The sequence below is a fragment of the Triplophysa rosa genome, linkage group LG14, assembly GCF_024868665.1.
Source record: "Triplophysa rosa linkage group LG14, Trosa_1v2, whole genome shotgun sequence".
NCBI lineage: Eukaryota > Metazoa > Chordata > Actinopteri > Cypriniformes > Nemacheilidae > Triplophysa > Triplophysa rosa.
Window position 1 is genome coordinate 9,255,770 of NC_079903.1, and position 17,230 is coordinate 9,272,999.

At 37.3% G+C, this 17,230-nt stretch overlaps 1 protein-coding gene across 2 annotated transcripts in view; it reads right to left on the reverse strand.

Annotated features, from left to right (window-relative positions):
- Positions 1–5,296: 5,296 nt before the first annotated feature.
- The window catches only part of zgc:172282 (leucine-rich repeat and fibronectin type III domain-containing protein 1-like protein), a 103,381-nt gene continuing 91,447 nt past the window's right edge, over positions 5,297–17,230 (reverse strand). For both annotated transcript variants that reach the window (XM_057351564.1, XM_057351565.1), the window contains 3 exons: positions 15,403–15,516; positions 14,727–15,045; positions 5,297–5,638 (listed from right to left, as the gene is read on the reverse strand). In XM_057351564.1, coding sequence (XP_057207547.1) covers positions 15,449–15,516 — 68 coding nt within the window. In that variant the 3' untranslated portion in view covers positions 5,297–5,638; positions 14,727–15,045; positions 15,403–15,448. The remainder of the gene's footprint in view (positions 5,639–14,726; positions 15,046–15,402; positions 15,517–17,230) is intronic.

A 17,230-nucleotide genomic window follows, 5' to 3' on the forward strand; every position in this document is an offset into this window, starting at 1 on the left:
CCTATTCACTTTGTTATTTTTGCTTTGCTTATTTTATTTTTAACCAACAGGAAGATGAAAAGAAGATGGTGGAGGGCAGCATTTGGCGTTCACCTATAATGCACTCACGTACATGAGAAATATAATGTCACTTTCTTTAGCAAAATTGATTAATAATACTGTAACGAGGAAGGCGGGATGAGAGCCGTGAGGGAACGGTGCGAGGCCGGTGACGCGAGTGATAATGAGTGTCAGCTGCGCTGCACCGGTCTCGCATCTCTCACGGAGGAGCGGAAGCATAAAAGGACGAGCGACAGTAGTGAAGGACGAGAGAGGACCAGGCCTGGACATTGTGTTAAGTTTTATGTATGTTTGTGTGGCCGGCAGTTGACCGTGAAGTAGCTGTCGGCCCTTTACTTTCGTTTGTTGTTTGTTTATTTTATTAAAAGTTTGTTTAATCTTCACCGGTTCCCGCCTCCTTCCTTCCTATTCTTGGAATGTATTACAAATACTATTCTGAGACAATCCACATGGATGCTATAGGACACATTGCCATGGCAACAGTTCACCTCCATTTGACCGTTTTTGGGCGGGGCTTATAATAAAGGTCACTCGTGTTAGACAATCATCATACCTGCTGGAGTTTAAGGAATACTGTTTTCTGGACACAGATTTGATACAGTTGTTGACTAATGCACATTTTCACAGTAGAATAATTATTGGCTGTGGAATTTAATCCATGACTGGGTTTGGAGACTGCGTCCAGGAAATCGGCCATATGGTTTGACAAAACGAGGATTCCCCTAAGTGATTGTGTGGGGACGTTCTGCAGAAACGTCTCTGATAGGTTGTGACAATACATGTCTCCAGATACTGCTGCAAAATACAAATGGAGCGATAACTCCAGACGCATGGGAAAGAGTGCATAAGGTTGGCCTTATCCAGTCACTCAGTCACTAATGGACAAGTTGTGTCAGTATGACTAAAAAGATATGAGTCTGAACTCTGAGTTAGCTATGTGTTGTGTCAGGAGAAATTGACGAAATGCTAAGTCTGCTTGAAGGAAAAGTAGTTTGTAGTGAATGCAGGATCCTTTGTTGATGAGGGCGTCCCAAATCCATATATTATCCACACTGTAGAAAACTTTACTGTAGTAAGTTCTTCAATTTTCTGTTTTTCCACTTTTTTATGTACAGTAATTACTGACTCTTTATACCAAGGAAAGTGTGATAATTTAATGGTGTTGACTTGACCCAAGATGCCGTATGCTAATTCTGACGTTAGCCTAGCTTTTGATTGAAGTCCTCATGGTTCGCAAATCCTCACACATAAATGTTTATACATATGGTTGTTATTCTATAAATGCTATGATTGTACTGTATATCATTAGGATTGGCACTAAATTACAACAGGTATTTTTACTGCAAAAAAGCTATTATCATTTGTCTTTCAATAAAACGACATTACACAAACAAATTGTACACTGTGTTCTTATCCTTTTAAATCAGGACATTGGTCAGGAGACAGTGTTTCAACGTTTGAAGGATATCCAAAAATAACTATTATGATTTGCAGTAGCCTACTAACTGAGGTAACTATTTTATGTTGGTGAAAAGTGCGGTCACTATGGTAATATTTGGAAAGGGAATTAACTGAGATTTTCAACCCATGCTTTCATCCACCCCGCAAAGCCATCAAAATAACGTTATGATAATAAATATGCCAGATGAAATCATTTGTAATGCAAGGTGATTGAAAACTCACAGTGCGCATCAAAAACCCAGAGAAGAGCAGTGTCCTTGTAAAGTGAGACAAACCTTTGCTTATTTTATATGTGTCATCCCTGTTGAAAAAAACAGCATGTGCTGGGTTAGGTATGTTTTGATGCTGGTTTGACCAGCTTAAACCAGCTAAGGACCAGCACATGACCATCTTAAACCAGCACAAACCAGCATCAAAACATACCAAACCAGCATATGCTGTTTTTTTCAACATGGATTGCTATACTTTTTAATATAGGTCTATTTATATAAATAGTAAATGTCTGGAATTGGATCGTGATCAAATGCATAGTTTATTGAAAAAAATTTGCTTAGGTTCAAATTCAGGGGTGTCATGGACCTGCTTGTTTTTTTAGGGGTTGTTTTTTTGTAGTCGTAGTCCTGGCTAACTATAGACCAATTTGCAAGACGTAAAAACACAGAAGCACTTCCTGTGTTTGTTTAATTTTCTAAAATTCCACATAATAAAGTCTTGCAAATGTTGGTTTAGGTTCAGTTATGAATGTTCTGTTGGTTGTATTTTGTTCTAACATTTTTTGTACTGTATTGTCAAAAAAACTGAAAATGAAATGCTTCTGGATAAGTTTTGTTTACATTTTGTAAAATGGTCTAAAAGGTGCCTTATGTGTAGTGATCGGTGTATTAGTCCCATGCAACAGTTTTTGTTTAGCATGAGAGAGGGTTTAAATCCTATATTATGTCTTAATGTGTGATTTTACTTTAATGAAGCAAATAAAGCTGCAGCAGAACTTGCTAGCCGGTGATTAGCGTGCATTTTTATTGTATGGAAAACAGCAGCTTTGAATAATAAGCCTAATCCTTTTGTGTTTCAGGGGAAATAAGTCATGCAAGTTTTCAGGCGATATGAGAGCAGAAGATCATCGCAGGATTTTCAGTTTAAAGGAATCGTTTATTCATCCCTCATAATTTACTCACCCTCATGCCATCTAAGATATGACTTCATTTCTTCAGCCTTAAAGTAATCCAAATGACTCCAGTGGGTTAATATAAACGTCTTCTGATGTGAAAAGATGGGTGTGTGTGACAAAAATATTCTTTTGGGCTTATTTTGCTAAATAAAAATATCCGCTTGTTCAGTTGTGACAAAAGGAATCCCGTTTCCGGGTCCAAGCATCGTTTTAAGTAGTCACTATCCATTCAAATCACATATTTAAAAGGATCCCTGGGTATAGAGCGATGTATGGCTTAATATATGAACAATGGCATTGACTTTATAATTGTGAAATAAAAAAACAGTGTAACTGTCACAGTATTCATAAACTTTGAAAAAATATTTTTACTTGGAGGCCGCCATTTTTTTACGTCAGAATCCATGATGTCAAATGGTTGCGACCTAAACCTGTTCTCTTTAGCAACAGCGAAGCACACACGTTTTCCATATATAACAGTAAAATATGACACGTAAAACATAAGATCAGATATACAAACACACAGGGACAGTAGGTGGCGGTATGTCCTCTTGACACAAGCCAGCCTGCCAGCCATAAAAGAAGAACACGTTCAGTATTAGACGTCTGTTCAAGGTTAAATCATAGCTTTGAACTACCGCCTTTGAGACATTTAAGACTATTTAAGACATCAGCATCCACCATAATCATATACTTTATACATTATGAGAATATACTGATAAACACAATAATAATGCTTGCGGTTTGGTTATTTATTCTGTATTAGAGCACACGTGAATATTAGCCCCTGTCAGCTAATGACCGAGGGAGAGAAGACAATAACGTTAGGCTGATAAATCAACATCAAAAAGTCAAAATCTGGATAAAATGCATTGTATAATGGCTAAAACATCGTGTATATGATACATTCGAAATGATTTTGGTTATTAATATGCATGTTTGTGTTATTTCTGACAAACAATATTAAAATGTAGGAAAACACACCAAATAGCGTCTTTATTTTCTTTCTTTCTTCTTTTAGCATTATATAAAAGGAGTGACAAAAGTAAAGGACGAGAGAGAACCAGTACGTTATGTTTTATTATGTGTATGCATTTTACTTTCGTTTTGTTGTTTGTTAATTTTATTTAAGTTTTGTTGTTCAACGTTCGCCGGTTCCCTCCTCCTTCTTCCTTGCTGTGAATATTGTTACACACACACACACACACACACACACACACACACACACACACACACACACACACACACACACACACACACACACACACACACACACACACACACACACACACACACACACACACATATATATATATTATCCTACAGAACCTTATATTTACTAAATTTGCCTAGCTGTGCGTGCAACCAGTTTACGTCATCGAAAAAGAACATGGCGGCCTCCTTAGGTTAAAATGAGTATTACATTTAGGGTTTTTTTAAGAGCTGAAAATATTTGATGTGTTTCTAACGACAAATGCTAGTAGTGTAAGGCTATTACAACGCATTAAGCCATACATCTCTCTACACACCGGGTTCCCTTTAAGATAAACTTTCATAAACCCATGGTGTCCAGGTTCACAGAATCTCAGACATCAATATTTTAATAATTCATAAATATGAATCGCTGGTTATTTAAAATTTCGTAATGAAGGTTTTTTGGTAGTTTTCCATCACACCATGAGTGCATATTAGCATTTTTTGTTGTTTTCCTATGGCATCTGATAGAGCGCTAAATTCAAATATGGTAACACATAGATTACTAAAAATCTCATTGCGTTCCTGCAGTTATGCAAGTAATGCAAATTGGATTAGACTAGATCATGTGACTATGTGATTTCTGCATTTTAGCATTTTTTTACTACTATAATTAATCATTTAATAGTAAATTATTTTGAAACTTGCACTGCTATTGTGGCCTGTGCTCTAATGTATCACACAAAAGCATGGCGGTCAACCCGAGTCTTGGTTTGAGGTAATTTCCTGGTCCTGTTTCATCTTCTTCTCCTGTTGTTTCCTATCCCTATTACTGTCCATTAAAGATAAACTGCCCACCTCAGGTATATGTCATACTTAATTCTACAAGAGGAAAGCTGAGGAGGTGAGGCACAGATGTTCAGTCTGTATAATGTGTTACACTGTTTATGGAGTCATAAATGAAGAGAAAAATACCTGCTAGGAGTATAAATTAAAGATGCAACGAAACTAAATTTCTCCCCAATATTGGCAGATTCAGAGTGAAATCTGCCAATACCGATTCTGAAGATTATATTAATATTTCTTAACTTTCTGAATGTTATTAATTCATATAATGATTACTAATAGCCTATTGAACATTAAACTGGTGATGTTTCTTAACATTTTCTATATACAGTGCACAAATTCATTGCATTTTCCTGTCCTCTTTTGATTGACAGGATATATCGGCCCTGTTCGACCGATATATCGACCGATAGTGTAAAAAAGGCCGATATATAGGTGCATCTCTAGTATAAATGCTTAATTGTTAAAGACCCTTGGAAGCCCCCAGTATTACATACAAAATATAAACTCGTGCTGGGATAAAACACAAAGATTTGAGCCGGTTAGAATTCATCCTTTTATTTTATAAAAAAATCACACACCATAAAAATTACATGTACAAAACTATAAGATTTTAAATTGATTTATGTACAGTTACAAAAGAAAATGGCAAAATAAAAAGTGACCAATAAACTTAACGTAACAGCTATAATTGTGCTCGCAGGCTGTTCGCCACCATTGTTCTGTTGGTTCGAGTCCAGTTTCAGTGCAGTTCTCACTGGGTGGATGAGTTGCGACTGATGCTCTAAAGCCGGAGGAGGAGGGCGTGTTGATGACAGTGCAGTAGAACAGATATGCCGTTTAGACCCATCTGAATTCTCTCTCACTGGTGCGGTTTGCATGATTGAATGGGTGGAGGGTAATGCATATCTAGAGGAAGCAGAGAAACGTGATCAGAGCCTTTGGCAAAAGGTGTAGAGCTTGTGAAAAGACAAGGAGAAATGGCAGTTCAGTTAATCCACAATGCAAAGGCTGAAGCCTTAAAAAACCAGAGACATTTGAAATGGTCTTTCACGCATTTTGATTGTGACATTCAATTGTTCTAATAATATGAATAAAAAGGAATCAACAGCAATGGCGTTCACTCATATCCAGGATGGTGGTCTCTTCTTTTGGTGTAAATGGTAATTTATCGGCACGGGCAGTGGATCACTCCACCAAAGCTGGATTGGCGACAGCTGGAATCCCTACGACTTGACTTTTTTCAAACAGTAGACATTTTCAAAATTGCTAAATAAATAATTGACAGAAAGTTTAAGAAACGTTACTTTAACAGCAAGCCGAATCAAATACAGATTAGTTTAATTCCACATGATTCCCATTCCTAACATCTAACAGTATATCAAAACCAATCCGTCAAATATGTTTCTTTTTGTTGTATTCTGACAAAAGAAAATTCACGGCCGTAAATTTGGCCTCTAGAGCGGCCATATGTTCCATCAAATCATGCTCGTTTCAGACCGCATGTGGGCTTGAAAACGGATCTGTCTGAAGCCCTGCGGCGCTCAACGACACAGTAGACACGACGGAAGACACACAACCAAGATCATACAAAAGCCGCTAAGATCAACAGCTTCAGGCGTTTGCATATTAAGTGATGTTTACATTCTTGTTTGTTTTTAATCTCAGCCGTTTTTCCTTATCACAGACCAAAACGCAGAGGGGTTCCGGTATTTAATCTTGTTAGGTGAAAAATTGATGTTTTCCGTTTCGACTGTGAAGGCGTAAACAGACTTTTAAGATATATGAGAATTCACACAAAGACAGAAGATACGCTTGTTGTTCCGGTGAAGGGGCTATTCCGGTTAAAGAAACAAGACAAATAAACTTCAAATTACAATCCCATTGTGTCATGAAAGCCTGATCCCTCAGCTATATAAACTCTTGCCCAAAATCTATTTATAATTCACAACAATTAAGCATGTGTTTGCGGAGATAACTCCTTCATCCGCTCCAGTCGACTCTGAAGCCTCTCCTACTTTTTAGTTTTTTTCTTAACCAAAGTTAAAAAAAAATTCGCTCATAATTTATCAACCCTCGTGTCATTCAAAACACGAAAGAAGACATTTTCAAAGTAATGATTTATCTTTGACATGCAATTACAGTGAATAGGATTGTAGCCTCTAAAAATATACCAAAGCGCTTTTGAAATGTAAAAGTAGTCCATGTGATTTCAGTGCCTAGAATCTTCAGAAGCCTCTGATCTGGTTTTAAAGGGACAGTTCACCCAAAAATTCTGTCATCATTTACCCTCAAGTTTTTTCAGACCTATTTAATTGTTCCACTGAACATAAAAGAAGATATTTGAAAGAATGTCTGTAATCGAACAGATCTGGGGCACCATTGACCATTGATAGTAGGAAATGAAACTACCATGGTAGTCAATGGTGCCCTAGAACGGATTGGTTTCCTACGTTATTCTAAATATCTTCTTTTGGGTTCAACAGAACAAAGAAATGTTTAAAGATCTGAAACAACATGAGGGTGAGTAAATAAAGACTGAATTTAAATTTTTGGGTGAACTATCTCTTTAATGGTTAACAGCTCAATGGAAGATGATGATGACCAGTGAATACATTTAATTGAATACATTTCATTTCAGTGCCATCATGTAACCTCAGAAGAGAGCATTTAGAATGTGGAACCACTTTCATTTTACTTTTTGAGCTTCAAAAGCTTCAGTCCCCTTTTGGAATTGGAATTGCATTGGAGGAGCTACCAGTAATCTCTCATGGGACCATTAGACGGGCCATGCAGTAAAGGATGTCATTATTCACTACGTCATGTCAATTCATATTATTTCCGAGTCTTCATAGTTAAAAAAAGCTTTGGTCTAAATATATCCAATGCTAATCTCTTATACAGTATATGAATCCAAGTATGGCATCGAGGACCCTGAGAATCTTATTAGTCGGTTTGGCTGCCCTTATATCTTTCATTATGAGTTATATCACCACACCCTGTTTCTCGTCAGAACTATTGATTATGCAATTAAATCCAGCCTGGCTGTTAGATATCAAATGAAAGAGTCGTTCAATGGATTTTGTGGAAGCCCATGGGGTAAACAGTGAATGACAGTCGGGCATACATCACAGAAGCTCTTTAATAAAACAGCAGTTTGTCATGCAAATGGTGCACTGGGATTGCACGCCCAACCAAGAGAGAGAGGTAAACCATTTTATGACCTCTTATCTCTTTCTTATATCTTCTTATAAGAAGACATTATATCTTCTTATATCTCTAATTTTAATAAGTAGTTATTTACTTCAAAGGTTTTCTAGCTAGGTTGTCTGTTCTCAGTCCCTTCCATTTATGTGCATGTGAATTCATAAAATGTTCTACTAATGCTAAAATTAAAAATGCTAAAATGTAATGAACTCTGACCCGCAAATTTGTATTGCAAAAACACGCTTCATCGGTACAGATTTAAATGTCACAGATTGACATGTTGACGCGCCTGGAAATAAACTATGGTGGAGCTTTTTTATGTGTTTTTGAATCTGCCTCAAATCTTCAAAATCTGTTGGGGCAGTTCCCCCAAAAATGAAAATTCTTTCATCATTTTTACTCACCCTGTCATTCCAAATGTGCATGACTTTCTTTCTTCTGCAGAACACAAAAGAAGATATTTTGAAGAATGTGGGTAGCCAAACAACACTGGCCCCCATTGACTTCCACTGCAAGAACACAAAACCACTGAAACATTTCTAAAAATCTTGAAACACAAATAACATAAAATCTTCTTTTGTGTTCCACAAAAGAAAAATGTATTAATCATGTTTGAACAACACGAGTGTGAATAAATGATGACCACATATATATATATATATTTCACTTTAAGAACAAAAACAGCAGTGTTGCAGGAAACTTAGTTATATTTTAATATATTGAATTGTAAATTATTAATTGTTAATTCGACCACTCATTGATCAGAAAGGCCAGAAAGCAGCATTCCTTAATCTAATGTGGCCACCCCCTTCCCCCCAACATCAATGTTGCTGTCTCAGCATGCGTCACGGCAAGAATAAATCATGCAAATTACTTCTGCATCTCATTGTTTATCACTTCGTTTGCTGCAGTATTTGCACTGGCGTTGTTGTTTTTGTTACAATTCTTCTCTTGATAATGTGGAGAATTTTCTCTCTAATGCACAGTTTAATGTGTGAAATGTGTGGAAAATCAAAAACATCGGATGCATGACACAATGGATATCTAGTTTACTTGGGCTACACTTTACAGCCAGTAGGTCGCACATTTATCAGGCCTTTATCCTTATCTTGCATTCTCTCACACATTCTTTTACTCTATGAAGGCGTTTTGTCTTATAAAAAAGCACAACACAAACACAACAAACAAAACCTGCACTGAGCCAGTAATACATTTCGAGGAGCGTGGCTGTACTATGCGATTAACAATGTTCTGGTAATTAGTAATTAGGGAGTTCTTATCTCAAAGAGGTGAAGGTGGAACAAAGAATTAAAGTATCAACAAACATCCCCTCTGGGTTAGAAGACAGAGGCCAGATAACGTTGCCATCGACCCCTTTAACTCATTATTTACAGACAAAACAACAAAACTACATGACGCTCTAATTAAACGTGCAGCAGAAGATTTTCGTGTGTGTTGAAACAGTTGTGCAGTGGGCTGTGTACAGCTGTTTTCTCACACGGACTGAGGTATGTGACCGTAAAATGTGTTTTCCCAAAGTGCATTGCCCATTACATCTATAGTTCGTATGAAGAATATTGCAGGGCTTTCTTCATCTACAACAGCATGAATAAAGGACATTATAAAGTCCTTTCCTTCTTTCCTTGCCTTATATTGTGTATAAAATGATAACGTATATACTGTAGTTCAATTCCGTCTTGTTGGTTCTATTTCTGTATGAAATGACAAATACGCAATCCAAACGGACAACCTGCATGAGCATGTGGCAGCAGAATGCACTCACGGAGCTTATCGCTGTGTCATCAGCATGAAGAAGTGATTAGTCATGTAATGACTTTTTTTAATTGGTTAAGAAATGAGGCTTGACAAGTCCAAACGTGTGGTAAAGGGCTGCCAGCATCTAAAATGCTGGGTAATGGGAGTTCTGTTGGACTGACGACCAACGTTTGAGCACCACGGGGAAAGTGGGGAGGAGTGTTGAAAGGTCAAAGCTCAGTCATTTTTGACAGAATATGGCCTGTTGATGACGGAAAATAGAAGTATTGATATACTTTCTGGTCTTGTGAGACGTCTGGCATTATATGCATTACTGTATATCCAATAATACTTCCATTTTGAGAAAGTGATTTCTGTAAACTTATTCCATCAAACAGTGAATGTTTGAAGGTTAATAGATTTATAGCTACAACAGCTGGGGTAAGATTAACTGATCATTAGTTCTTTAGAGTCAAAAATATGTTTTTTTATAGAAATAGTTGAGAAAAATTTGACAAAAACTGATCAAATAGAAAAGAAATGTGAATGTAAAATGAAAGAAAACCTTTGCTCTTCAAAATGCAAGTAATGTAACTTTCTTCATTATGTAATGTAAAACATAGTTACATAATGTTACATTAATTAAAACTCACTGACAATTTATTTAGCTATAATTAAAATTCATGTTTAATATAACACAAGAAACGTGTGATTTTTTTGTTTGGCTGTTTATTTTTTATATAAATTCTTTAAATATACATTTAATATCTACACTGTAAAAAACAACTATAGGATTTACTTTTGTGTAAATTGTGTACATTTGTGCAAGTTTTGCACACAGTTTTTTTCAAGTAAAATTTACTTTTGAAAAACTGGGTGCAAATTTACACAAAAATGTAAGTAAATCTTTCTAGTAGTTTTTTACCGTCTACACTGACTTACTTGAGTAACAAATTACTTAAGGGAATAGTTCACCCCAAAATTTAAATTCTTTCACCCTCATTCCATTCCAAACCTGTTTGACTTTCTTTCTTTTGCAGAACACAAAAGAAGATATTCTGAAGAATGTTGGTAACCAAACAACATTGGCCCCCATTGACTCCCGTTATATGGACACAAAACCACTAAGACATTTCACAAAATATCTTATATTGTGTTTGGCAGGAAAAAAGAATCATATACATGTTGTGAATGATGGGATGGTAAATAAAACATGACTTGGGCCCAAATCACATTTCGCGTCTTTTCCGCGCGCATATTTGTTATTTTAAATGTAGACGCGCGGCAGCCACGCGGAAATAGGGGGCGACGCGGTCACGACGCGCTCTTTTTGTCAGGAGCGTCGGCGCCACATCGAGATGAAAAATCTCAACTTTTCAGAAAGGCGCAAGCGCACCGCGGGTCATGTGACAAGAACCAACCAGCCAATATAGACAAGATCAATGAAAATGGAGACACAGATGATCACAGCATAACTAAATCTAGTAGCAGAGTTATTGCAAGGTATTTTCAGTGCATATAATACATATATCCTTTGTATATACCTCCTCGTCTCAAAGGCTATCGTGGCTCATGGTTGATTAGCGACGACAGACGCCAGGAGAGCGCAAAGTCAAGGCGCTTTGGAAAAAAAGGAGAACGCAGTGCAGCTCGCGCTTTCCGCACGGTTTTAGACGCGAAATGTGAATCGGGCCTTGGAATGCTTACCATTAATGTTGAATTTAATGTATATAAAAGTTTAGTTCACCCATGTTATTCCAAAATGACATTCATTCCAATGTATGACATTCTTTCCTCAAAAGGAAAAATATCTCTTTTTGCATTTCACAGGAGGAGTCATGTACAGGTTTTGAAAGACACAAGGGTGAATAAACAATGACAGAATTGTTATTTTTGGTGAACTCTCCCTTTAAGCTTGCAAAACAGCCAACAGCAGATTTATCATGGACACAAATGATATTGCATTTACAAAACAACTCATTTGTGTCACAGTTAGAAACTAGTCACCACTGATTCATATGTGTTGAGAGATGGCTGAAGATTTATATGCTGATATGCTGTAGTTTGTGTCCTGCTCGTAGAATGTGATTACAGAGGCGAGGCTCACGGGACATCACATGATGTGTGATTCTCAGCTTCATGCTCTAAAAAGATGAAATAAACAACTCAATACATCTTAATTTTGTCTTTCGAGTTGCCCTGTCAGACTTTTAACTGCTCTCATTTCTCAAAGTCATGGACGACAGAGCCTTTGATTTTCTGATCGATAGACAGGTGAAACCCCAATCGTTGGCTTGTCGATTTTCCTCGTTTGCTCCTTTAACTGAACAGAGCTTCGATGACTGCATATGACATCAGCAAACATCTTTATTGAGGTCAGACGCACCCCTGCCACACACGTCTTTAACCTCAATCAATATTTCATCTGGCGACTCACAACCTAATTGACCGATGAAGTTTCTGAGTGCTGTGTGTTCACTAGTGTTGGGCACATTACTTTTAAAAAGTAATTAGTTATAGTTACTAGTTACTTCTCACAAATAGTCATTGAGGTAGTGACTGAGTTACATCACCATAAAAGTAACTAATTACCAGGGAATGTAAATATTGCGTTACCTTCTTCAGTCCCACTCCCGCAAGATTCTGTCCCGCGACCGCCAAAAATAGATATAATCTTGTCCCGCTCCCGCCCGCAACGTTTACCATTAATCCCGCTCCCGCCTGCAAAATCCCGCTGGTAAAGTATATGCCGGATTTTGTCGCAACTCACAAAAGGAACGTGCTTTCCTTCGCTGTCGCATACAACCGAAAAAGATTTCCAAATGTCAGATTTTCCTTTACTTGGCTTTGTAGTTTTGTATGTCCCTTTTTTAATAAAGAATTAACATCTGTAGAATTTTGAGATTCACCTGCTGCGTTGTGCTCAGCCATTGTGTACCTCAGCTTACCTCTAGTGAGAATAACTTAATCACCGACTGACGGCAGAAATAAATTTACCAATGCACCTCAGAAACATCTGTATCGTTGAGTGTTATTCTTGCGCGCTGTACCCTGTTTATGTGTGTGACGTTCCCTGGTGGATTCCATTTGCGTGCAGCGTTCTCTTCATTTCCTCTGACATGCTCTGGTAACCCTCAGTTCTGACAGCATTATGCTTGTGGGGGAATTTTTAGTAACATTTACGACTCTAGTGATAAATACCATAAGGTCAATCGCGCTGTTTCGGAGCGTATATACGATCCACACGTGTATGCTTTAGTCCCCTCGTAGAGTAATTGGGAATTTTCTTCATTATAACCTGATAATAATGATATCTAGCCGTGATTGGGTAAACTTTTACAAACCTGACATTTACTATGGCCTTATGTTGGCATTTGTTTGCAATCTGAGCCAATACCTGGGGATGAAAAGCAGGTGGTGATTTTGGATCACGGTAATTATTTTTCCACATGAATGAGCATGAATTTGGATAGGAGGTCTGATACATATGGTTGATGTGCAGTCAGATATTAGCCTGTAACCTCAGGACAGATATGCCAATGTCAACAAAAGAGCTAATGCGCTTCCTAATGACACATTCTGTTGTCATTTACAAGGTGTGCAAATGCTGTGTTACTCAAAAAAGAAGGGCATTCGATCAATATTTCATATGAAACATCAAAGAAAACCACCTAACATGCTTTTGTATCTGTTTGGATGAGGTTTACATTAGAAGTTCTGTTGAAATGGTTTAATCACATAAAGCTAATGGCCTTGTAAATGAAATGGCCTTGTAATGGCCAGCTTGTAAAATTGACAACATTGACACACGTGTAGCTGGGAATCCTAGCGTTTTTATATATATAACAATATCCATAGTGGACTAAAGGTAGTGGACTAAAAGTATGCTGTAGATCACAAAAGTATGGCACACAAAACTCAAACATGACAACTCATTATTTGCCTTTTGGATGAATGTCATTGTTTGCCATGTACACTACCATTAACAAGTTTAGGATCACTTATTTATTCCTTATTAATATTAGTTCTAGATTATATAATAATAAAAAACTAAATAATGTGATGATGAGAATTATTTTAGTGTAGATTGTTTTAGATAAAAAGCATCTTTCAAATGGTGAATATCATAATGTTTTTAAACTATATCAACGGAGAATATTAAATTATATAATGTTTAAACAGGCCATTAGCTAAGGCCCATTAAAATAAATTGAAATGTCATAAAACCTTGATTCATAGTTTCATAGTAATGAATTACTGATGTGTTAAGCATATGATTGTTGTATAACAAAAAAGTTCTATTAAGTTTCCAAATAAAATTGCATTTGAAAGAAACTAAAATGTGTGTACATGAGATAAGGCCTTATTTAAAGGCGCAGTTTGTAAAACACATTCAAAACAGATATGTTCAAAATGACAACAACGGCGTAGCTTGATGACGCTGTGAAGGAGCGTGGAATAAAGGGAACTGTCGTCTTCAACTGAAATAAGTCAGTAAATTTGAGTCAATCAGAGGCTTCACTTATCCCGTGCGAATGAGTCACATGAATACAGATGTGGGGAGGTAATTTATAAATCACAGGAGGTCTCCAGATAATACTACTACCGTGCGAAAACGGCGAATGGTGCTAATGTGTAATCTAAGGTTACATCTCTAACCAAATTCACAGAAGGCCTCAACTAAGTTTACTACACAAACTGCTATCCAATCATAGCAGTGGGCGTTTACTTCCAAGTCTTCATGGCGGAACGCCCATTCAAACCGATCGTTTGTCGAGCTGGCCTCAAAACCCGGGTAGAAAATAGCCTATTACTTATTGATTTTGATGTTTTTGAATATAAAAACCACGCGAACGTCATAAGTAGACCTCATACAACAGTATAAAACAATAAACAAGCCCAGTTCTTTAAATGAACCAGTGTGACCAGAATGACTTTATTCTGTGTTCTGAAACCTCAAATCTGAACTTTTCTCTTTCTCTGATAAGTATGCACGGAGACACCAAGGTACATGTGAAGTTTCAAGCATACTCACCTTTCTATAGTAGCGTCTTTCCTGAACGCAGATCGTCCAGTAAACAACGCATACTGTAGTCAGCAGCAATCACACAGACAGTCTCGGCCACAGGGATGTAAAAGGCAATACGTCCCAAAAGCCAGCAATGAAGAACAAATATGTGCTCCGTTCCCTTTGTTGCAGAAGTGGATTGAGTCCTTAAATATGTCCCGGTAGGAAACGGTTGGACAGTCCTTGGAATACGCTGAGAGGAGTGAATACTCAGGAGAGAGAGTCCAGCGGGGGTTCGGACACATTATTCCATATTCCTCCCTATTATAAGATGACCTGGTGTGCTCTGGAGGGGTTTAAAAAAGAGAAATAGAGACCAAGGGTAAATAAAACGCTCCCAAAACCCAAATGAAGTGCAGATGTCCCAGCTGGTGCTACAGATTTTTGGAAACATAAAGCAGAATGGTGAGAAAGTGCATCTGTCACATTACACAGCACTGAGATGAAATAGACCGGCAATATGTACCAGGCAAGACTGTAGCATGTACGCCTGTGACCTCATAAAAAAATTATTTTCTATGCACCGGATAACATACGATTTCATTTCAACCTGCACCTGCGCTTTTTAAGTCTCGTGCACTCTCGTTTTTCACATTACACATAGTAGAACAGAAGAGAAATAGGGAAGGAAATGTGCCATTACTTTTCATGGTTGATGGCTGCCTCTTGCGGGACAGCAGGAGGAGTCATCAAATTTTAAAGTCGCTCCAATCTCGATTGACCTTCTTCTCGTCGCTGACCTGAGGGCTCGCCATGTCTGTGGTGGAAAGAGAAATGGCCGTGAGGGATGGGATAGGCTGTGTTAGTGACAGGAGAGAGCTGTCCCCCGGCTCTCTCGTATAACCGCTCAAGGACGAAGGACTGCTGCTAGGGTGAAAGATGACATGCAAAACCTAGTTGCAGAAATGAAATCAACATTGTTTTCAGTATTGTAGGAAACTAGAATGCAAGCATCTTTTAATGCTCTGTGCATAGATATAAATTACTAGATGCCTCATTTTAAGCGATCCAGACACGTAAGCGTGTCCGCCATCATGTAACTGTTCACTGATGGCACTCGCAGTTTACTAGAATGCCACAATACTGCGCAGCCATGGCTGTGAAAACCACGTGGATTTAAATTTCTGAAAAATGGGATACCCTTTAGTCGTTGTCATGTGTTAGGTTACCAAATATAATGTTTGCGTTAACATATCCGTAAATAAGTTTTCATAATCATGCACGTGTATGGTTGCAAACGCACAGTCAGCTTTCTCTTGAGTGTTTCCAAATCTAGGAAACAAAATCATTTATCATGAGCCTAATGTCCCTAGGCCAAATAATATTTTAAGATTGACAGCTAAATAACATAATCCCTCCACTCCTAACCTGTGGAAAAAACAACCCACAGCAAAAGTTAAAAAGTAACCCAATTCCACCCAAAACCGCAGACTTTGCAACACAGCCCGGCTTGAACCTTTCCAATATGGCGGACTACATAGGCCTATAGAAACAGCTGCTAATGCGGCATCTAGTTATTTATATCTATGCTACTGTGTGTACAGTTTGAGAGGCACAAAAATGTCTCTGAATACTTCAATGTTCACATAATATTCAACTTAAAGGTTGAATAATAAAAAATATACATTTTTACATTTTCTGTAAATCTTTAATCTTTCCTGATTTTGCCAAGAAATGTTCTTGTGTCAACATCATTGTCAATGGCGATATTTCATTCATTCATTTACACTTCATAGTTTAATCTTACAACCAAGGTTACATGTTTCCTCATCATTATATTCACACATAATTTTCCTCAGATTTTAGCGATAAATTATAGCTAGGGTTTGGGGTAAGTACAGGCTTTTTCTCCAAAAATGTTGCCCCAGGGTCAAGAAAGTCTGTTACGCCAAGAACATATTTCACATGGCAAAATCAGTTTAAGCATCTTTAATCTTTCCTCATTTTTCCAAGTAAGAGATGTTCTTGTGTCAACATCATTGTCAATGGCAACATTTCATGCATTTACATACTGTAATTTGACATTATTTTAATCATTTTTATAACACTTTACAAAATTTACAAATGACTTCATCAGGAGTTTATTTATATTTAAAAAGGTCTCATTGACAATGTTTTTTTTGTAATTACTCGCATATAACCCTTAGTGACACCCTTACAAATGGTTCATCAACTCCTGTTCTGATTTGTATGTCTCCAAAGTTGTACATGGTTGTACATTTGCATATGGTTTGTTTTAGCATCTATCCAAACATATACTGTAAAGTATGTGTACACTGAATGCATGATAGTAATGAGATTAGACCCTTGCAAATAAATAAATAGATGAACATGAATTATAAAAAAAGTGACTGGAAATTATTGCCGAATGCCGCTGATTGACCAATGAGAATCAAGTATGGCAGAATGCAAAGCAAGCTTTGAAAGCATGAGACATACAGATGGCATCCTGACACATATGTACTACCAGG